The sequence below is a fragment of the Erpetoichthys calabaricus genome, chromosome 3, assembly GCF_900747795.2.
Source record: "Erpetoichthys calabaricus chromosome 3, fErpCal1.3, whole genome shotgun sequence".
Classification (NCBI taxonomy): domain Eukaryota; kingdom Metazoa; phylum Chordata; class Cladistia; order Polypteriformes; family Polypteridae; genus Erpetoichthys; species Erpetoichthys calabaricus.
In genome coordinates, this window is record NC_041396.2 from 44,063,673 (window position 1) to 44,088,215 (window position 24,543).

Sequence of the window (24,543 nt, forward strand, 5' to 3'; positions counted from 1 at the left end):
TAATCAAAGAGAGTGATGATTACTTGGAGGCATACAAGGACGCATAATATAGTAACATGGATCAAATATAATATAAGAGAATTTTTATGGTGTTATGATTTTAAAAATAATGTGCTGAAGAATATTTACCCCCGAAAAAGAAGGTATTATAATCAGAAAGCTTGAATAACGCTTTAGCTATGTAAGTTCAGTGCTGACCATATCATTTCTGAAAAATAAAATTAACTGTTAATGGTGCAAGGGGAAGAGAAAAATTGCAACACAATGAAACAATATAGGCGTTAGCTGCCCACCCATGTAAACGGCCGTTCACCCCTTCAGTGCTGTGAAATGAGTCAACCAATTATTTCGAAACCTATGCATAAAAGCAGGGCAGCCATGAAACACCTCTTACATTGACACCATGGGAGGAAGACATCTGCTCACAGGTACTGATGTATTTATCTTTAAGACTTTGCTTTTTTCACTTTCACTGACTCTCCTTTTCTAAAAGTCCCTTTAAACAGAAGTTTTTATGGAAGATGAAAATATATATAAAATATGCTTTTTTTTTAAATCTTCTCATTTTTGTCAGTTTTTTTCTAACTTGATATTAGGTCCCATGACTGCAAACTGAATAAAGTGGGTACAAATAGATTTATCGAGCTTCTCCAAAACATTTGCCACTAAACTTCACTCAGCTTGTCTGCGAATATACAAAAAAGCAAAATTTCTGGTATTCTGTACTAATCAGGCATCTGTACAGTGTCTATCTATCTACCTGAACTGTTCCTGTTTTTTGCAGAATCTATCTATCTATCTATCTATCTATCTATCTATCTATCTATCTATCTATCTATCTATCTATCTATCTATCTATCTATCTATCTATCTATCTATCTATCTATCTATCTATCTATCTATCTATCTATCTATCTATCTGTCTGTCTTTCTGAACTGTTCCTATTCCTATACTGTAGTACCTTTCATAGTGAAAACATACCTTTAATAAAAACAATCAAATATTCAAAACCTTGAAGTTATCATAAGGGTGGTCTCCTCTCCTACATCTGCCCCAGCTGTTGATTCCCAGCTGCTGATTCCCAGCTGCTGAACCTTCGTGTTCCTTTAATCTGAAGAAGGGAGCTAAAGACAGATGATTGCCCATGTCCAAAGTTATTTTTCCCTTGGTTACCAGGTTATGCCTTCCTATCTCTTGTACAACTCCGTGACCCAAGCTTGACATTATTTACTACATATTTGAGGCCTTAGAGTAAAAAGGGTGGTTTAATTATATGTTTATTTAACACTTGATTTTAAAAAAAACATGTTCTAGTAGAACACAACTCTGTAATGTTCCCTCACTGCTTACAATTAAACAGGCTGAAAGCTTTACCTTATCATTCTCACTTTTTTTAACTCTTCTTGCCTCTTCTTGAAGTGAATTCTGTTCTGGTCCATCTTCTTTTGCCTCACTAGATTTCCCAGTTTTCACTTTGTATTTGATCTGATCTCTACCAAGTGCATTCTTGTGTTGGTCAGCTTTGGCCTCATTTTTTTCTTAAAGTATAGTTTTTATTCTGTTTCTGTCACTATATTGTAGTCATGCATTTCCTTGGGAATGCCATTAAATGCTCTATGTGACGTATTGCTGTTAATTCTGTACGGTGAGTCAGTACTGGGTGCCCAGTGGCTTACAGTTGCAGAGTCTTAGCTTTAAAAACTCAGGCTGGTTGCCGTGACTATGAAATGTGCGCATGTTTCAAATGTCCTGGTATTTTCCCAGTTCTCCATTGTTCCTTCTCCAAAGGACCCCTCAGACTTGCAAGTTAAACTCACTGGCATCACTAAACTGGAATCAAAGACTGAGTGTGAATGTGTGTGTGTGCAGACTGGTGTGAGGAATGGTACCCTGTCCATGGTTAGTTCCTGCCTTTCTTTGGATGCTGCTGGCTTGATTTAACTGAAAGATTAAAAGATGTAAACACAAGTAAAATTTATATGGAAAAGTAAAAACAAGTAACACAAAGTGTAGGTCTTTATATTTCTTAATTCTGTTTTTGGTAGAGTTCTTTAAAGGATTTTCTTGGCTATATAAGGCCAACATCATTAGAGCTTTGTAACTTTAAATAATTAATGTGATTTTTGAACTGCTTCTGCTGATATTATCGTTTTTTTCTTTATCGTTGTTTAATTTTTTTTTTCTCCAATTTAGTCACAGGGCTTTTATTCCTGAAACTTTACTGGGGTGAGTGTTAAAGCTGTTTTCTCTCGTCTTCATCATTTCTAGAGTGGTGTTGTTATGAATACATGCGACATCTTTTTGAAGAGATGCATAACATAAAAGTGATAAAGTGCAAATTGCTTTACAATTTAATCAAGATTGCTTGTTTGACTGTGTTTGCATTTTAATGTGAAGATGCTTTAGATAGCAGCAGTTTAGAATGGAGACTTCATTCTTTGGCATGTGGAACAACACAGCATCACATGTGTCAAAACTGAGTAGAGAAAAAATGTAAAATTTAAGAGGTAACACAAAGACTACTCTATAAACATATGATTATGGTGTTATGAATAGTTTGAAAGTGTTCAAAGTGATGGAGCTTTTTATAGGAAAGCTGGATTGTGACGCTCTTCCTCTCTCCAGTTAATGCAGATGAAAGCTATAAGCTTGTTTGCTATTACACAACTTGGTCCCTGAGTAGGCCTGGGATTGCACAATTCCAGCCTCAAAATATCAACCCGGATCTCTGCACGCACATCATCTACAGCAGTGCAATGTTCGGTGACAACTTTCTTTTGAAACCGAACCACATATATGAGGTGGCACGTTATAAAGAAGTCAACGACCTGAAGTTAAAGTAAGTTTCTTTCAATAGAAATAACCAATCATACTGCTTTATGAAACTGTACCATTGTGAGCAATTCAGATAATTGCCTTACTGTTTTCTTTTTAGGAATCCCAAACTGAAAACACTGATATCTGTTGGAGGCTGGAATTTTGGCAGCGAAAGGTAACCTTCTATTTTTTTACCTTTTGTCAATTCATTATCTCCCAGTTACCACATCCATAAACCTTCTCTTGCAACAACAACAACAACAACATTTATTTATATAGCACATTTTCATACAAAAAGTAGCCAAAGTGCTTTACATAATGAAGAAAGGAAAAATAAAAGACAAAATAAGAAAGTAAAATAAGACAACATTAGTTAACATAGAAAAGGAGTAAGGTCCGATGGCCATGGTGGACAGAAAAAACAAAAAAAAACTCCAGAAAGCTGGAGAAAAAAATAAAATCTGTAGGGGTTCCAGGCCACGAGACTGCCCAGTCCCCTCTGGGCATTCTACCTAACATAAATGAAATAGTCCTCTTTGTAGTTAGTCTCTTAGGCCTTCCTCTTTTTCTCTTGCCTGGCAGCTCTATCCTTAACATCCTTCTCCCAATATACCCAGCATCTCTCCTCTGCACATGTCCAAATTAACACAATCTTGCCTCTCTGACTTTGTCTCCCAACCATCCAACTTGAGCTGACCCTCTAATGTCCTCATTTCTAATCCTGTCCATCCTCGTCACACCCAGTGCAAATCTTAGCATCTTTAACTCTGCCACCTCCAGCTCTGTCTCCTGTTTTCTGGTCAGTGCCACTGTCTCCAGCCCATATAACATAGCTGGTCTCACTACCGTCCTGTAGACCTTCCCTTCCACTCTTGCTGATACCCATCTGTCACAAATCACTCCTGACACTCTTCTCCACTCTGTCTGCACTCTTTTCATCACCTCTCTTCTATACTCCCTCTTACTCTGTACTGTTGATCCCAGGTATTTAAACTCATCCACTTTTGCCAACTCTCCTTCCTGCACCATCACCATTCCTCTGACCTAAAATGTAAGAAGATAATGAGAGGAACTTTATCAATGACTAGCTGTTGGTGCTTTACACTATATTTTGTATGCCCGCCCAATTAACACTATTGAATTGGGGCATTTGATGATGTGCTTCATTGCTGCCACTTGTGCATAAGATGTTTCTAATAGCACAATTATAGTTCTGTTGAGTAAATGTCCTATGTCCATTAGTGACATACATTCAATTTTGTTTCTATTCAACTCTGTTCAACTTTTTTTCTATTCAAATTCTATTCAACATTTTAGTCACTTAATTGATAGTAGTCTGCATTTATAATAGGTAAGAAGCTGGTATACATCATATTTAAATTACAACAAAGATATATATACAGTATATGAGTGTATGTTTGAATATACAGTATAAGTGGGTTCAGAAAGTATTCAAAACACTTCACATTCTGCACACTTTATAGTGTTGTAGATTTAACTTTAAAGTGATAAATTTGCTGTTTTTGCTCAATCTACACCCAATAACTGAAAATGACAAAGTGAAAAGGTTAGCAAATGTATTAAAAATCAAAAATTATAATCGTTCAGTTATATAAGTGTTCAGACCCTTTGCTGTAGCTCTCTAAATTGGTAGTCAGGTCCATCCTATTTGTTTCAGTTCTTTTTGAGATGTTTCCAGAACGTGATTGGAGCACAGCTGTGGCAAGCAAAAGTTAATTGGACATTATTTAAAAAGGCACATACCTGTGTATATACAGGTGTATGTTAGGACATAAACTAAGCCATGAAGTTCAAGGAACTCTCTGTAGACCTGTTTGATCAAATTGCAGTGAGGCGTACAGAAGATCAGAGCAAGAGTATAAGGTAACAACACTTTAGTTCAGGTACTGCAAAAAGGCATCTGTGATTCATTTACTCTTATGTAACCAGACCTTAACAAATGCTTCTTTCGGTGTTAATAACACTTACAAAGCATCAGTAAAGTGGTTACACATCCCTGTGCAGTGTGGCATTTGATTTGCTGGTAAAATTACTTATGAATATGAAAGATTATACTATATATTGAAGTTTGCAGTATCAAGAGACATGCGTCTCATTTAAAACACTTCTGGCTGTTCCAAGGTGACTTTATTTTAGTAGGTTGCATTGCACAGATGAATAATCATTTTACTGATGCTTTGTAAGTGTTATTAAAAAGTAAAGAAGCCTTAGTTAAGGTCTTGTTATATGAATAATAGATGCCTTTTTGTAGTACATAAACTAAAGTGTCATAGAGTATAAAAACAGGAAAACAGAAAATGAAAGTTTGCAACCATTAGAACTCTTCCTAGACTGGGCTGTCTGGTCAAATTGAATAACTAGGCCAGAAGAGCCATGGTCATGGATGTGACCAAGAACACAATGAACACAGTACAAAGAGATTCAGAAGTCATCTCCTAAGATGGAATAACCTATTGAAAGTATGACCATTTCAGCAACACTCCATCAATCAGGTATTTATGGTACTATGGCTAACTCCTGCTGGGAGTTTATCAAATGGCATTTAAAGGACTCAGAGATCCTGAGGAAAAAGACTTTCTGACCTAATGAGAGAAAAATTGAACACTTTCTGCAGAACTCCAAGCACTATTTCTGGTGAAGATCGGTAACTGCTCACCACCAACCTAACACCATTCCTATGGTCATGCATGGTGGTGGTAGCATCATGGCACTTCTCTGCTGCAACAACAGGGATACTTGTCAGAATTGAGGAAAGAATGAATAAAGTAAAATACTGAAAGGAAGAAAAGGGCTTCAGAATGCACACAACCTCAGACTGGGGTGACGATTCATCTTTTAGCATGACAATGACCCAAGACAACAGCCAAGACAACACTGAAGTGGCTTTGAGACAAGTCTCTGACTCTCCTTGAGTGGTCCAGCCAAAGCCCAGACATAAAACCCATATAACATCTGTGGTGAGATCTTAAGCAGTTTACAGACACCATCCAACTGGGCGAATAGCATTGGCGAGTTTTGTTAGGCTGAATGGTCTGTTCTTGTCAAAATTCTTCCAATTTTTCAAGTGTTTCAATGTAATATGCCGCAGCAGTCCAGACACTGTAGTGCACTGTACCTCCTCTCTGATGTCACTTTTTGATCTATTAAATACATTCTGTCCCTGAATGCCATTTTCTTTTCTATGTGCCCCTGAAGTAATTACACCTGGGGTATTCTTTAAAGAAAGAGCATCTGCCCCGTGGGGTATTCCATTTTCTGGCCTGGAATAATAATGTGTCTTATTCTCATTTGGACTTTTATCTATTTATGTCATAGTTGCCATTTTATTCTGCAGTTCTGGTCTTAACCAGGCAACCCATGATGCTAAACTATATTATATGCTTCATTATATTTTTATTCTGAATTTTGGTGGATATATGTAAACATTTTAGCCTAATTTCATCAAAGTTAATAAAACATACTTTGGTTCTAAGACTATCTGAAATAACAAAAGTGAAGAGCTGTATTTTATGATTAAATTACTGGAGAAGAAGAATCATTTGACATACCAGTCAATCTTCTTCATCCAGTTCAGGGTCATAGAGCAGTTGGAGCTTATCACAGCAGAATTGGGCACAAGAATTGGGTGGGGTGTCAGTCTTCCTCCAAACCCACACACACTATCACACAGGCCCAAACTGGAAATATCTGTCAACTTAATACACTCATCTTTGGATTGTCAGAGGTGGACAGGTATAACACCATACTAAATGAATACTAAACAAAACTGTTGAACATATATAAGAACATAAGAACTGAAGGAGACCACTTGGTCCATTAAGCTCATTGATAGCAAAGATGTCTCAATATCTCATCCAGATACTTCTTAAAGGCTGTCAAGGTTTCTGCTTCAACTACATGTCTTGGTAGTTTCTTCCAGATTCCCACAATTCATTGTATAAAGAAGTGCTTCCTGGCTTCAGTCCTAACTACGTGTCCCCTTAATTTCCATATTGAATATTATGGAGGGAGAAAATGTCTGTGCCAGATGTTACTTTACAATAAGTTAAAATATCCACTGTTTAGTGAAAATATAAAGCAGATTTTGCACAGACGATTAAAAAATATGGAAAATCTGCTGTCTAACAACAAGATTCATGGGATGTCTCTTCTTGATAATGATTAGGAAGTAACACATGGTGAGAAACTGACTACGTGAGAGTTCCCTGGACCTGTAATGTTCTATATGCATATTAACTCTTGCAGATTCTCCAAAATGGTCTCCACTAAGGAAAACCGAGCAGTTTTCATCAAATCAGTGGTTGACTTCCTGCAGATGTATAAGTTTGATGGGCTTGATCTCAACTGGATGCACCCTGCAAAAAGAGGAAGTCCTTCAATTGACAAACAACGCTTTTCTGAGTTGCTTGAAGTGAGTCAATCATCAGTTACATTCTTTTGTTTGCGGTCTGTTTATAAAAATATAAAGAAGTCATTAATCTTTCCTGGCGAAGGATTAATCACCTGTATTAAGTGCTGCCAAAGAGATGTGCTGTATGTTACATGCTATATATTAATTTAATTAATATAGTGGGAGTACAACCTCTTTTCCACCTTTTTAAAAATGGGGACCACCACCTTGGTCTGTCACTCCAGAGGCCCAGCTCCAGATGACCACACAACATTGAACAGCCCAACAATGTCCTGAGTCTTCAGCATTTCCAGATGGATCTCATTCATCCACCACAACCTTGCCACTGCAGAGCTGCTTAACTGCCTCAGTGACCTCCCTCAGGGAACTTGGCATTGATCCGCATCAGCTTCTGGCTCTATCTCCTTCACAAAGGGTGTGACCATCGGGTTTAGGGCGCTCCTCAAAGTGTTCCACCCTTACTGAGAACATCCTGGGTGAACTCCTGCCTTCCCTTTCAGAGCTACCTGATGGTTTGCCAGAACCGCTTTGAGCCAGATCGATAGTCACTCTCCATGATCTCTCCAAACTTCTCCCACACTTAGGTAGAGATCATTCGACAGCTCTGTACCTCTCTTCACCCAAGTATCCAGAACACATAGCCACAAATCTGATGATTATAAAATTGATCAAAGATCTTTGGCCTAGGGTTCTCTGGTTCAGAATACATTTATGAGCCACCTTTTGCTGAAACATGGTGTTTATTATGGACAAACCATGCCTAGCATAGAAGTCCAATAGCAAAACACCACTTGGGTTTAGATCAGGGAGTCCATTCCTCCCAATCACTCCTCTCCAGGTGTCTCTATCATTACCCACGTGGGAGTTGAAGTCTCCTGTTGGGAACTGTTGAGTCCCCATCTGAGACCCTTTCCAGGATCCCCTCCAGTGAATCCAAGAAAGCCTGGTACTTTTTCAACCACACAAATGCAGCCCTCTCATTCCAACATGCCATCAATCTAAATAAGAAGCCCACTCCTGCCCAACACATTTCCCCTGAGCAATTCCAAAGGAGAATCCAGCCTCTTTCAAGGGGTTTGGTTCCAGAACCAAGCAAGTGGGTGGATGTGAGCCCAACTACAGGTAGCTCTCCACCTCACCCAAAAAGAGAGATGACTTTCAATGCCTTGGGAGTCATTTTTTGTGTCTGGGTTCCTGTCAACCAAGGCCTCTAGTTTTGACTGCCACCCAGGTCACATTGCACATGGCCCCTGTTCTTGCTTCAGGTGGTGGGCCCACAGGAAGGCAGTTCCACCTTACATTTTAAGGCTGTGCCCGACCAGGCCCTGTGGTAGGCTCGTCTGCCAGGCGCTGATCTGCGGCACTTCTTCAAAGCTTAGTCATTGCAGGCAATCAAGATGAGATTAAGATCAGAATCACAACTGGGACAGAGTAGTTCTGTTTATATGTTATGTAGTATAATTGAATAAGTAAAGATTTGAGGAAGATCTCCAAGACAGTAATGTGACCCTTAATTGGATTAAATGTGATTGAAATTGTCATGTTAAGTTAGGTTATGATACCTTAGATAAGGGTGTCTGCAAAATAAAGAATAATAATGATAATCAATCAAAAAAATCAAAATGAATAAGAATTGGAGGATAGACTGCTTTTAATCTAACTTTTGGTGGTAGGCCAATACCAATGAGGATGATGACAACAATGGGAAAGTAGAGGAGCATTGTTCTTGGAAAATTTTTTTTTGCTCTAATTGTAATTGACTTTGGAGCTGGAGCAATTGGAATCTTGCTGAAGGACATGTTATGTTTCTACAGGAGTTACGTGAGGCTTTTGGGGAGGAAGATTGTTCATCATACATTATCTCAGTTATGGTGTCTGGCCAAAAAGATATTATGGACAATTCATATGAGGTGAACTCACTCTCCAGGTTAGTCCATATTTTATACTGGCTGTTGCGTCTTCAGCTTCTTTTGGACTTCTCTAAACTTAATCTGTCTTATTTTGTTTTGGTAAGGATCTATCTATCTATCTATCTATCTATCTATCTATCTATCTATCTATCTATCTATCTATCTATCTATCTATCTATCTATCTATCTATCTATCTATCTATCTATCTATCTATCTATCTATCTATCTATCTATCTATCTATCTATCTATCTATCTATCTATCTATCTATCTATCTATCTATCGTATAGCAGTTGTGACTCCCATTTATGGGAGTAAATTTATGAGTAAAACAAGTCAAATCTTCTGAGACTCACACTGCTGGATCAAATTTATCAATGCCTTTGACAAGATCTGCACTTTATTATGAAGGTCAATGCCCTTAGCCTGTCATAATGGGACCTTCTCTTTGACACAGGGAAACACCAGGGGCCTCATGTATAAATGGTGCGTACGCACAGAAATGTTGCGTAAGAACATTTCCACGTTCAAATGACGATGTATAAAACCTAAACTTGGCGTAAAGCCATGCACATTTCCACGGAAAGCTCATACCCTGTCATACGCAAGTTCTCTGCTTGGTTTTGCAGACTGGCAGCACCCAGCGTCAAAGCAGTGCTACTGTTCCTGTGTGGTTTCCCTTTCTTTTTTAGATCCACATTCCTGACGCGGCTTTATAAATACACTGAAATTAACCGCATATTGTTTATTAGTTTAATGCATCTGATTGTAATTAACCTGTAACAATATAATGGTCCACAGAATGGTCAAACTATTCTAAATACCATAGCTGCTTTAGCGTTGTTACTCTCACTGCACCTTCTTCTTCTTCTGTCAGCTGCTCCCATTAAGGGTTGCCACAGCGGATCATCTTTTTCCATATTACTCTCACTGCACCACTCGGAGTATTTATATCACTGTATCTGAGTGTGAATCACAGATCTACAGTGATCGGAAAGAGAATTATCGGTATATAGCATCAAGCACACGCTGCTTCAGCCATTCACTATTTGAACTGCTCTCATCCGACCAACGCTTCAGAGCCTTTCCTGTTCGGACCTCGCGGTTCACAAACAGTTTCGTCCCAAGAACTATAAACGCAATCAATCAGTCCATCAAGTGCTCCTTGTAGAACTGTTTGTACTTGCAAGTTACCGTGAGGTAATTGTACTTATGATACAGTTATAATATTGCACAACCTGAGCCACTTTATAAAGCAGAATGAAATGCAGCAAAATATATTTATAATATTATACAGATAAAACTTTAACTTTAACTACACTGTGCCGCAGCGCTAGCGAGAAACTTGAGCTTCATTCACGGTTTGTTCATGCTTTGCGCTGTATTCATGCTGTGGCTGGCGCGACACTGGAAGGATAGATGGATAGAATAATTAAACATTACGAAGATATTTCGATGTTCTTTAAAAGTTTTGAAGAATCTGTGTTCTAAGCTTACAGATGGCTTAACGTCTATTACAGAGATGATTGTGTGGCGATTGGGTATTTGGAGAAAGAAAAGTAAGGACAGGAATTGGGGGTTAGTACGTTTGAAAAAGACATTACTTCTGTAATAAAGCATTTCATCGAAGGTTGCGCATGGCACAGCAAGCATCTTGCGTAAGACATGAACAATCACTGCGCCACCATGTTCCCATGTTTAATAACATGCTTTAACTCATCATCATGAAAATGATATCACGTATACATCTCAGTATTTTAATAATTCAGAGAGCTGTAATATTATGAATGTAATGGATTCTGTGTCCTGTTAGAGGAAGAGCACGTAGTGATTCACACAATAGAGCACATATAAGATCAAATACAAAACAAAGCATTTAACGTGCTACTTTAGTTACGATGGGATTTGAGAAACTAGTAAACGATTTTAAGATAAAGTTTATGATGTTCTACTTTAATGACAAAATAAACTACGTGATTTTTTTCACACTGTGTGCCTTTTTTTTTTAACTGTATCCTAATAAGCTTTCATATGACACTCAGACGGTGGGCTACGAGTCACCTTTTCACGCCAACTTTCATATGTGACAGCTTCTTTTTTATTTCGGGCACTGTGCGACTTTGTGAACTTGAGCTTTCGAGTTTCTCCGACATGCTATGTCACTCGATCAACTTCCTTCTGTTACTTATATTACTGTTTATACCAACAAATAGTACGTTTTTCTTTGCCTCCATTTGGTATTCGCTGAAATTCTTCTATTTTTCCTTGTACTTTTGCCATTGCCTTTTCACAGAACACTGAGCTTAAGGGCTATTCATATTGATTTGTATATTCAAAGAGGCGTAATTCTGGGAGGAGTTGGGGCGGGACAGCAGGCTTGTGCACGAGTGTTACTTTTGACGCTGACCGGGATTTCTGTAGCGGAAGGAAGAATATGGAAGTTGGCGAATGCACAGATTTATGCATCTGGATTTTTCTGTGCATAAGCACATTTTGGCTTTTGTGCTTACGTCAAGTTATAGTGCGAATTGTACGCACGGCGTTATGCATGAGGCCCCAGGTTTCTATTTTCTGTGCATCTTCTAGAGGTGAAACTCTGGAGTGAGGCTGCTCACATGATCAGTATGAAGTACAGAGTCTGAGCATAATGTAACCTTGATCTAAATTCAAATACTTTTTAAAATATACCTGAACATTTTCATTTTATTTTTATTTGTTGGAAGGATAAAGCAATTGTATTTAGATAAGCCTCCAAAAACAGCACCTGCTAAATGTTATGTCTTGTAATTTCAGGGAAGCAGAAAAATGCTTGCCGTACACTGATCATTTAAACATAATCGAGCAAGGGTGTGAAATGTATCAACGCCACAATACTGAGCTGGTTTCTGGTGACAATAAGAAATATAACATGTCCTGATCAGTCTAGGTCTCTAAAAAGGGAAATTTGAAACCTATATCACTCCCATTTTGGAATGCAGTAGACCAATGGATGGCATACAATATACTGTAGCTGTGTCTGGTACCTCTTATTTGACTTGGGACCACTTCTGCCCATTAAGGGCTTCACCATTTAAGATATTAAGTCAAGGCTCATCTGTGGTATCTTCTGTTGTATGCACTTGACTTAATGAACATTTTACTTATCATTTAATGCTCTTACAATTAGGCCCTTAATCTCCTAACCCTTTCAATTATCTGCTCTTCAGGAATGCAGATTTTGTCAACATCATGACCTACGATTTGCATTATTCTGGGGAGCCCGTCACCGGCCATCACAGCGCATTTGATCAACAACCAGAAGAACATAATAAGAATTTAAATGTGGTAGGTACTTGTGACATTACCAGACTGCAACATGTCAAGAATGATGGCTTTATGGTTTAATGACAGCCTTGCTAATGCCACTGTTCACAAATCAGTTAAGAGACAGAAATGATATAGGTAATTAATAGTTAAATAATAGTAATTAGAGTAGAAAACATTATCTCACAGAGATGTACTGTTATACAGTGGCAAAGTGCTTCTTGAATTATTCTCCCAAAGTCAGTGACCGTAAGTAGAAATTTAGACATAAAAGATATTCACAGATGGGCTCACTTGGTTGTGGATAACCTGTGATTTGATGTCTTAAGTTGATGAACACCACAAATCAGGATATTAAACATATAATATATAATCTATATAATCACTATGCAGCATTTAGGTAAATCATGGAGTGCAATTTAAGTAATTATTTTATATCTAACACTCCAGCCACCATAAAAAACCTCACACTGGTTCCTTTCCATCTGAATTAGTGTGGTGCTGAGGTGTCACCCGCTGCATGGCTGCACTGGGGTCCCAATCTGGGGTCCTGAGTTGGTTCGTCATGTGGTGGGTGTGGCAATGCGCTGTACCATCGCATGCTCCTTACCTCTCTGTCTCTCTAACAATGAGCTCTCTCGTCTATGATGGGGTGCAGTAATTATTTACTTTGCAGTCCAGGATGAATAAAGAAGCCGGACAATAAATCAGATTTCTTTTGGAATAACCTCTTGGCAATGATAATCAGCACTGACTGCTGACAGCATGGTGACATTCTGGCTCTGATGCTGGTGCACACCATTTAAGTGGCACTGTTACAGTGAACATTTTCAGAATAGACTAGTGGTGGTGAGATGAAAACTAAACTAACAGAAACCCACATGCTGCATTACTCACTATTGATAAGTGTGCATTAAACCAGATTAATGTTATGAAATAAATGAACGGAACAATAGAACTGTAAGTTATTCTGCATTCATTTTAAGAATTAATAAATACAAACGCATACATGCAAATTTTGATAAATAAAACAACACCATTCATTGCTTTCTTGGTTAGCTAATTGATATTCCAAAATCTCATCTGGCTACTTTTTAAAAGCTATGAACGTTTCTGCTGTGATTACACGGTTCTGTAGTTTGGGCCATATTCACACACCCACTTGTGTAGAGAAGTGCTTCCTGGTTTAAGTCTTAAATGCACTTCTCCTTAATTGTGACCAGTGTCCCCATGTAGGTGGTTCACTATTTAACTGAAAGAATTCTCCTCAGTCAACTTTATTGATGCCTTTGAAAATTTGGAAGGCCTGAATTAGGTCATCATGCTAGACAACCGAGCAGAACTCTTCAACAGACAGAGGAATTATGGAGGAGTGTATTTGAAAAATGACAAAAAAGTCCTATAGTAAAAGCATTCCATTTTCCTGGACAATTTTACATTTTATATTGTGTCAATAATAAACAAAATCCTTGATATATTTATTTGGAAATTTCCCTCATATTGATGGAAAATAAAAATGATTAAAATTGAAAAGTTCGAGTTGAAAAAACTCGGACTCAAACTTCAGATCTTTCTAAATGCATCATTGCTTTTGAATGGTGCCAAGAAAAAAAAGGGTTTGAAAACTGAATAAGACAAGTGGATCTGTTTATCTGTCATAATGGAAAAGCAGCCTGCCAAGTTGACTGTCAATGCTAGATTGGCTATAAGTGAGTTATATTAGTTCTGTGTACAATTCTGTAATAAAACTGTCATCTCATTTAGGGTTAATTCTTACCTTTCTGCCCAGTGTTGCTTGATAGTCTTCAGCTCCATGACAACAATAATTTGACAAAATTAATGGATGAACAGATGGATGAGTTCATGAGTGTACTCTGTAATGGATGGTATAAAAGAATCAAGAAGGGCAAAAGAATGAGTGGGGAGGCTTGAAAGTAGAGCGGCGTATAAGTGCATTGTTTGAAGCTAGTTCGACTTTCACTATTCTTCATGTGACTCCATTTTTGTCTCTATTTCTGATCCCTTCAACCTGTGCCATTGGCAGGCCACGTTTGTTTGTTGTTCCTAGGGCCCCGTTTAAAACATATTTGTTGGTGGGGGTAGGTTTTCGATTACTCATTCATTTCTGGGTCAGTGACATTTGAGATAAAGGAGGAATCATTTTTCAAGACTATCCCACCATGAAATCTAAGCAAACAAAGTAAACATCAGGATTAATAGTGCACCATGTCTAATTCTTGTAGTAATAAAATGCACTGCATTTGTCAATCCAATAGATGGCATATCACAGATATTTGTAGCAATGTAATGCATTATTACCAATGTTTGTATTGCAATGCATTTTATTGCAGCAAAAATTTGTACTGTGCCATCTGTTGAAATGACTTAGATATAGCAACCAGGCTTTTATTAAGGTAAATAGGCCGCAACTGTTGTAAACTCAAATTTGGGACCTTTTTTTGCCTTTCTGCACTGTAATTCAATTTTTTTGAACAGTTTTTCTTGTTACTATTAATTTTACGGTTACTTTGTCAACTTTTTCAATGACATCATTTTGTATAGAATTTATTTCAAGGTCATCATCACATGTGATCTTTATCATTGGTTAATGACGTCCATTGCCGGTCATGCGGTTCACGTTCAGCATTGCATGTGACTTCTGGGACTATTTAAGATAGTCACATAGGGACAACACCTAGTGTCCAGGTTTTCACATTCATTCAAACCACAAACAAATCTTTGCAAATGCTAGCATTTAATTAGAAAAGAATTATTGAATCATGGATTAGGTCCCTTTTGTAACATTTATTTAGAAATGCGCTTAGATCTTGGCTTAGGTGGTTTTGCTGTTACTATGTTAGATTCTCTGGCTTCTGTCCTCTGCTAGCATTCTCATGATTCACATGTTTCCTCTGTAAGGTCTCTTTATGTCCTGATCTTTGCTATTATTTAATATGTACATTGGACAACCAATATTTCCACCCTGGCTACAGGACTGACTCTCTGTAAAGCAACAGTGCTTGATCTTGGTCCTAGAGAGTCAAGTGGCTGATCTGTACACTTTTCTGACAAACATGTTTGAAACGAATTGCCTGTTCTGTTTGTTTGTAGAACATATTTTTTATTAGATAGGTTCCAGGTTTCTGTTATTATTTTATTGTGTGAGAAATTTATTCCACTAAATATTTTACATTTTGGGTAAAATCAAATTAATTGATTGAGGAAGATTAGGACCCATTCCATTCAATTTCTAATAAATCTGACATTAAATCCCCCAGGGTCAGGGTTCCCTGATGGCTGTAAAGGATGATGTAGATTAATGAATCTCCATTCCTGTTTTCACACTGCTGCCTCACAACTCCAAAATTCCTTTTTCTGAATCTACCTCAGTCGGTGCATGTGTGGAGTTTGCATGTGCTCTCTGTGCCTGTGTGGGTGCGTCAGTTTTCCTTACACATCTCAGTGCTGTTCATGGTTGATTAAATGGAGACTTTAATTAAAATCCCTATGAAGAAGAACCTACGCAGTACTGGGACTGCAGGCTACTGCACACCACTGAGGACACACGCCTTGACAGAGTTTATATGGGTAAGACTTGCCTGTGTAAAGAAGATGCCACCAAAAGGGTTACTGTATTTTGTATAAAGATGCATTTGAACACTTGGTATGGGAACAGCTTGAGAGTGCCACAGTTCACATAAGCCTTTTCAGAGGACTGGCGGCCTGTTCAAAATTGGTCTCGGTCTTGTGTCTCGTGCTGTCATCATAGGCTCCATATCCAAATGGCTCTGCAATGCAAAAAGTGCACTCTGAGAGTAGATAAATAGATTAATAAATTCAATGAATCAATATTTTGGATGGATGTTTTTTGCTCAAATTACTATGTAATTCTATCAAGTACTCCAGCAGAGGTCTGTACTCACTCTGTAAAATTAATTATTAAAAGTTGCTATTAGTGCTCCAGAGCTTCTACAATTTTAAATTTCAGCCCTCCATTCCTCTTGTTTTTCTGTCAGAAATTTGTCATCTCTTACTGGATGAGCCTTGGCTTACAGACATCTAAGATGCTCCTGGGAATCCCAACTTATGGACGCACATATACTTTGGCTGATCCCAAGGATAATGGTGTGGGTGCGGTTGCTAATGGAGCAGGAGCTGAAGGAAATTACACAGCAGACAAAGGAACATTGGCTTTTTTTGAGGTACTTCCCATGATAAGGCTATTTGACAATTGTTGGAGTGAGAGTTCAATAAGTCACATTATGTCCTTATATAATGTGTGAGCTAATATTCTGAAAGATGGATAATAAACATGTTGATTTCTCTAAATATACATTACATTTACAAAGATTTTTTCATGGGTAGCACTTTGGAGCACAACACTCACCTTCAGATGACAGCAAGTCATATTTTAGTGGTTTAGTGGTAGATGTTGGGAAGGTATCCACACTGAAGATTTTGCAAAATAATAAAAACTCTGAAAGTCTGTTAACTGTTAGTTGGGTTAGAGAAGGAGGACTATTAAAATTACAGTGGATTCAGAAAGTATTCATATTCTGAACTTTCTACACACTTTATTGTGCTGTAGATTGAATTTTAAATGGAATGATTTATCATTTTTGTATATCAATCTATCCTCAATAACCCATAATGACAAAGTGAAAACATGTTTTCAGAAAGGTTTGCAAATTATTAAAAAAATAAAATATTGAAATCTCTCATTAGAGTATGTAAGTATTTCTACCCTTAATCCAGTACATTGTAGAAGCCTCTTTGACAGCAGTTGCAGCTTCGAGTCTTCTTGGGTAAGTCTCTGTGATCAGTACATTTCCCTTGTTGCAAACTACTAGTGTATCATGCCAATGTCTCTCATTTTTTTCTTGACAACCAGTTTGTTTTCTATAAATTGTCAACGTCATGTTCTATTTTGAATTCTAGAAAGTCACAAATCTATTTGGCTGTGTGGTTGACTTTTTTCATATTGTAAGAAGAGTTTACATGTTTCTACAGTACATTGTGATGATGAATTTAAATAGAAATGAAGCGTGATCACCTTACTGTTAATATGACCTGACAAAATCTATCTACTGTATTATGAAATCCTTGTATCACCTTTAAAGTTACACTACCCTTGACCAACCTGAGAGGACTCAGCTTAATTGTTATCTTCTTTAGGACTTTTGAGATCGTTTTCACAAACACTAAAACAAAGATTTTTTTTTACGATTGCTGAGGAAATGTATTGAATATGTTCTTGTGGAGATGGGCTGAGCTGATTGAGTTGGCAGCAATAAAGATGATCAGCAGGCCACAGCATGAAGAAGATGAGTCAAAGTACAAATAATATGAGGATTAGGTGAAAGTCATTTTTAGCCCTAAAAGAAAAACTCAGTTATGTGTCTTACAATTAAATCACAAAAAACATTATCAGACTATGGGTGCAAGGTGACTCAATAGTGCAGTATTATCTGTCCATGCATATGTGTGGAGTTCACATATTCTCCCCTTCTTTGCATTTTTCTACAAATGCTCTATTTTTCCTTCCACATCCTAAAAATATGCATATTAGGTTATTTTGAGTTTCTAAATTGGTCCCATATGGATGTGTGCAAGATAGACTTATGTCTTGTCCTAGGTTTGTAACATAACATTATCAGACCTGTTTAATCCTATTAAGGGTTAAGCCACCACAGGCATAAGGCTGGAAATAACCCAAGACAAGACACCAGCCTATTGCAGAAATTCAGAATTGCTCACTAACCTAAGATGTACTGTGGATCTTTAACGTATGGAAAGAAAACTGAGTATTAGGTGATAGATAGATAGATAGATAGATAGATAGATAGATAGATAGATAGATAGATAGATAGATAGATAGATAGATAGATAGATAGATAACTATATTCTGAACACACACAAGAACGACTAAAAAGGAAGAAAATTAAGAAGAAAAAGCTTCAGACTTCACACTTATAGTCACAGTGCAGCACTGTCTTCTTATATAATACGGTACCGAGGCTGTCCATTTGTCTGTCCAGGATTTTAAATTACCTGTAGCTCGCAAACCATTTGACCTAGTGACATGAAATTTGGTACACATATACTATGTGACATCTACTATCCGCTTTCTGGGTGATGATTGACCTCCAAGGTTATTCCTCTTTTTTTTTTTTATTTTATTTTATTGTAGAATCAACTCTCAGATGTGGCCAGCAGGGCGGCCATGTGGCACTTGCGTATAGGTGCCATACTCATCCCTACCACAATTCGCCCGTCACTTCCTCTAACTCTTCATATCTTAAATCATTCTTGAGGCAGATTGAAGACTTAAGTGCCAGCTTAAGTGAAAAATTAAGGGAAGCGTACTACGCAATTGCAACACAAACACTGACTTAATCATTTTTAACGCAAAAATATGCCGATGGAAGAAGAAAAGAAGCGGGCCGCTAGGGTGGAGAAAACAAGAGCTACCCAGGAAACAGCAAGCACATCAACCTCCGAGCAAACAAATGCTAAACTTACAGAGAAAAAGTATGAAAACTATGAATGCTCAAGTCAGGTGTATTTCCTGCACGTTATTGCGCAGTGTCCGACGTTACTGGTTCAGTCATATTACTGTTGGTATAAAGGAGCCCCCATCCCTTTCTTGACACACTTTTACTGATTAATTCATTGGCTGAAAGTCCTCAGTGTTAGTGGTCAGTGAGAGGATAGGCAGCCTTGTTCTTGATGGCACTTGGTTTTGTTTTAATTCTCTCCTTTGCTACGACATTCGGGAGGTTCAGAGATGTGTCCCATAACTGAGCCTGCCCTTTTTAATTAACTTTTTGAGTCAGTGGGTCTCTCTTGTAGTGATGTTACCAGCTTAGCACACCATAGCATAGAAAATTGTACTATCTATCAAAGAGCTATAGAAAATATGAAGCATTTTACTTCCCACATTAAAGGAACACAGCCTCCTAAGAAGAAAAAGTCTGCTCAGCCCATATTTATATAGTTCTTCTGTGTTACGAGACCAGTCCAGCCTGTCATTAATGTGGACCCCCAAGTACTTGTAGCAGTACACCATGTCCATATCCACTTCCTGAGTAGTGACCAGACATAAAGGATCTTTGGTGCTGCGAAAGTCAATAACCATTTCTTTGGTACAGTATTATGATGTTAAGTTGCAGAGAATTATTTCTGCACCAAGAAACAAAGTTCTCCATCTGACTTCTATACCATATCTCATCTCTTAATATATCCCATAACTGCAAGATCATCACAATAACACAGAATGAGAATAAAGAGATTACTTAGTTAAATAAAGAGGAACATGCAAGTGTTCATTGGCTTTGAATTCATAGTACAACAGAAAATAAAGATCTGTCTATTGTCTTTCAGATCTGCAGAGAGTTTGACTTGAAGAAGACAAGGTGGCATCCACAATTGCAGGTCCCTTATGCTGTCCAGGGTAATCAATGGGTTGGATTTGACAACCAAAAAAGCATCGAACTGAAGGTAAGCCCAAAGTAATAAATCAAATCAAATCATCATGTGAAAAGTCAACTTCTGGAAGAATCAGGTGGTCATGTTGCTCTAAATATGAAGAGTTGCATTGGAAAAATGCAATGAAAGCCATGTTCATATGACAACCATTGATACAGAAGGATTGTTGATTGACAACTGTCCTGCTGATGTGAAATCATATTTTTATGTCAAATCCTAATGTCCAAGTGGGTAAGATCTGTGTGTTTATTTCAGTACAAATGGCTATACATATTTTCAGCCAGTCAGTGTGCTTTACAAACATCTGATATAATTGTATAAGGTATCACTTTTGTATATCATCAAATAGAATAAGGCGGTTGATAGTTAACCAAGGGAGTTTTCCTGTGGAGAAAACACAGCAGTGTGTATGATGGTGTGTACTGGTGTGTCTTCATGTAGAAAATATGCATCACGTCACATTATTAAAAAATATTCTGCACTCCTCAGCGCTGATGAAAATAAATTAGAGGCATAAATAAAATGGATTTTTCTGGTGTGGTGAGGCTTACATGCATTAGGCAACTGCAAAAATGAATACAAGTAAACAGGTAAAGTGTGAACAAGGCTTTATGGAGCAGTATTCATATTTTCCATCTCAAAAAAACCTTTAAGACCCCCAAAAACGTTTAGTGAGTTTCACAATTCGCAATTTCAAAATTGCTCTCAAAACGAAATTTAGTGTCAGTCAGTCATTGTCCAACCCGCTACATCCTAACACAGGGTCATGGGGGTGTGCTGGAGCCAATCCCAGCCAGCACAGGGCGCAAGGCAGGACCAAACCCCGGGCAGGGCGCCAGCCCACCTCAGAAATTTAGCATGAAAACTGAAACATCTCTGCTTCGCTCATTACTATAAGGATCCATTTAGGACTTCATTCATTTTAAAAAGTGATTACAGTGTCTTCAGAAAGCATTCTGATCCCTTCACTTTTTCACATTTTGCTATGTTGCAGCATTTTGTTAAAATGTAAAATTATTTTTTTTCCCTGATCAAGTAACACTCAATGCCCCAGAATGACAAAGTAAAAACAACATTTTAGAAATATTTGCAAATTTATGAAAAAAAAAACCCCTGAAATATTCCTTTGACACAAGTATTCACAACCTTCACTTAGTATTTAGCTGAAGCACCTTTGGCTGCAATTACGGCCTTGTGTCTTACTGAGTCTGACGCAACATGCTTCATACACATGGATTTGGGAATTTGTTGCTATTCTTCTCTACAGGCTGGATGGAGAGAATTAGTAGGGAGCAATTATCAGGTCACTCCAGGGATGCTTGATTTGGTTAAGTCCAGTTTCTGGCTGGGCAACTCAAGAACATTCCCAGATTGTTCCTTGAGCTGCTCCTGTGCTGTTTTTGCTCTGTGCTTACTGTCATTGTCCTGTTGGATGGTGAACCTCCAGCCCAGACTGTGGTCCAGAGTACTCTAGAGCAGGTTTCTATTAAGGATTTCAATGTAGTTTGTACTTCAGCTTTCCCTCAACCCTGTCTAGTCTCCCAGTTCTTGTCACTGAAAAACAAGCCCCACCATGTTTCACCGTTGGAATGGTGTTGCACAGGTGATGAGTAGTTCCTGGTTTCCTTCAGACATTATGTTAATTTTGGTCTCATCAAACCAAAGAATTTTATTTCTCGCAGGCTTTGAGTCCTTTATATGCCTTTTTGCTAACTCTAAAAGGGCATCCATGAATCTTATATTGACAAAAGCCACTCATAAAGCATATATTAATGGAGCGTTGCAATGATAGTGGTGCTTCTAGAAGTTTTTCGCATCCTCACACAGGTTCTTTTGAGCTCAGCCAGAGTGACTATTAGGCTCTTGGTCACCTCTCTTACCAAACCCGTTCTCCTATGAGTGCTCATTTTGGGTGGACAGCCAGCTCTAGGAAGAGCCATGGTTTTCCAAATGTCATCCATTGAAGAGTTATGAAGGCAACTCTGCTTTGGGAGCCTCCAGTGCTGCAGGAATTTTTTGTTGTCATCCCAGATCTGTGCTCTGACACAACCCTGACTCTAAGCTCTGCAGGCAGTTCCTTTGACCTCATGTTACTCTGTTACACGCTGTCAACTGTGGAACCTTCTACAGACAGATGTGTACCCTTCCGAATCATGTCTGATCTATTGAGTTGACCACAAGTGGACTCTCAAAAAGGTACAGAAGCATCTCAATGATGATCAACAGCATGGGCCAGATTTCAAGTGCCATTGAAAAGTTTCTGAATACTTGTGTCTATGTGACATTTCAGTTTTTTATTTAAAAAAAAAATTAAAAAATGTATAAAATTCTATTTTTCTGTCGTTCTGGGGTATTGAGTATTGCTTGATGTGGGAACATGAATTTAAATGATTTTAGCATAAGGCTGCAACATAACAAAATGTGGAAAAAGAGATGGGTTCTGAATGCATTCTGAATCCACTGTACAGTATATTCTGCACTGAAAACATACATTCACTATTTACTTCAAAACACTGTACACAGAAACACACACACACACACACACTATAATGAGACGCTGTCACATTGCATACTGAATCTGCATACAGACATTTTGTTTCATACATTGTACATGCATACATTTAATAGTGAAATTTATTTAATTATTCAGCTTGCCAGGTATGGATATTTAGGTAACAAATGAAAACTTGAGAAGGTTGCGGACTTATGCCTACTGTGTTGTAAGTTTTTTTCTGTGAAGCATCTCAGCATTCATTGAGCGTACTGTTAAGAATAATTTCTGCCATAAATGGCACTTCCTAAACTTTTTCCTGATGTGTTTGTCACATTTTTTGCTGTGTATTTCTGAAGATATCTTTTCTCCTGCTTCTACCTCCTGCGTACAAAGTGTTTTATTTTTTTTTTAAGGACGTCCTTCTTAGTCTTCTTTTATTGTCAGATTTACTGTAAGCTGTAGATTTCAATATAGATCTAATAAACTTGTAAAGCTTTATTTTGTCACTGCCTTCCATTGAAAGGTCATTTTTCTCAGCTTATATTGTATTTTGGGGTGACATTCCTCATATGCTGGCAGGTCTTGAAATATTCTGGGAATGATGTGATTTAGAAAACAGAATGCCAAGCATAAGGTTCACTTTATCACCTCCAGTGAAGTGTTTTGACACAAAAGCACCTATGCGTATAATTGTGTTAGATTTCCACAATGAACCTCAAAGGCATTCCCACCCTGAGGGGGTGTGGGGTTTGTCTGTGTTATTCCCCATTAAATACCATATGCTGATAGAAGCAAAAAAGAAAAAAAAATGTGCTCAGTTTGCTTGCAGCTTTTGAGAAGAAACTATTCTGACATTCACTTGATCACATTCTGCCCCCTAATCCGCTATGAGTTTTGAGTCCCCTGCTCACAGTTCAGCTCTTGCCATATCCAGTAATTAGTTGCCCACTGAGCGTGTACACCACCATCTGACACTGAAATGCTAGGCCTGCACTGAATTTTAAAAAGAACAGCGAACAGCGCTGGGATGGGAAAAAGATGTCACAGCCCCCAGATTTTAAATGTTTTTGCTGCTTGCTGTCAAAATGAAAAGGATGAATTTCAAATACAACATGCGCCTCAGGATGCATTATAATTCTTGCTGCACTGTTGTCTTCACCGTGGAGATTAGAAAAACAGGACTATTGTGAAGAATATCATATTGTTTGAAGGTGATCAACAATTTTGATAACATAAATAACATTTTGTTTTTCTTCATTGCAGGTGAAGTGGTTAAAAGATATAGGCTTGGGTGGTGTCATGGTCTATAAGCTGGACACCGACGATTTTAATGGGTTATTCTGTGCAATGGGTCCCTATCCACTGATAACGAAGATCAAAGACTTTCTGCTGAAAAATGGTATTGGTTTTAATATTTTAATGAAGCAGCTATGTACCGTGCAGGTCAGACTCATGACATTCCTAGCAGCTCCAGTGAAACGTTTTTAACAGTAGATAATAGCAGACTGGCAAGGAGGAGTAATTAAAAAATCACATTAATGAAAAGGAAATCAAAATCTCTGTTAAGGCAAAACTACATGTTTCAAGTCATAATAAAAAAATCTGGTGTGTCCAGCACATAACTCACTATATAAAGCTGTAATTTTAGCAGTGAAATATTGCAGGCCTTCATTATATTATATTAAAAAAATGGAAAAACAATATATTATTGAAAAAATGCATTTTCCTTTCCTAATTGTGATGCAGTTAAGACACAAATGTACAAAATCATTTCTCTGCACAGCAAAATACCATACTGTACCATTTTCTAAGTCTACTTAATTCAACGCAGGGTTATGGGGGGCTGGAGCCTATCCCAGCAAGCATAGGAACAATCCCTGGACAGGGCGCCAGTCCATTGCAGGGGTAGATAAAATAATAATACTTGTAATACTTACTTTTACATTTGCCTGTTATTCACTCTGTTGGACATATAAACAGTTCAGATACAATTGGTTACTTTTCCTTTGTTTCTCCAATTGGAGCACAGACACATGAAGTGACATGCTCATGGTCACACAGTGCCAGTAGCTGAAATTTGAACTCACAACCTCACAGT

At 37.9% G+C, this 24,543-nt stretch overlaps 1 protein-coding gene across 1 annotated transcript in view; it reads left to right on the plus strand.

Annotated features, from left to right (window-relative positions):
• The first annotated feature begins 363 nt into the window (after positions 1–363).
• Positions 364–24,543, plus strand: part of LOC114647972 (chitotriosidase-1-like) — a 29,261-nt gene continuing 5,081 nt past the window's right edge. The window contains exons 1-10 of the mRNA XM_028796710.2: positions 364–428; positions 2,195–2,227; positions 2,627–2,840; positions 2,937–2,993; positions 7,085–7,250; positions 9,065–9,177; positions 12,367–12,484; positions 16,480–16,665; positions 19,847–19,963; positions 23,709–23,844. Of these exons, the coding sequence (XP_028652543.1) occupies positions 404–428; positions 2,195–2,227; positions 2,627–2,840; positions 2,937–2,993; positions 7,085–7,250; positions 9,065–9,177; positions 12,367–12,484; positions 16,480–16,665; positions 19,847–19,963; positions 23,709–23,844 (1,165 nt within the window). The 5' untranslated portion in view covers positions 364–403. The remainder of the gene's footprint in view (positions 429–2,194; positions 2,228–2,626; positions 2,841–2,936; positions 2,994–7,084; positions 7,251–9,064; positions 9,178–12,366; positions 12,485–16,479; positions 16,666–19,846; positions 19,964–23,708; positions 23,845–24,543) is intronic.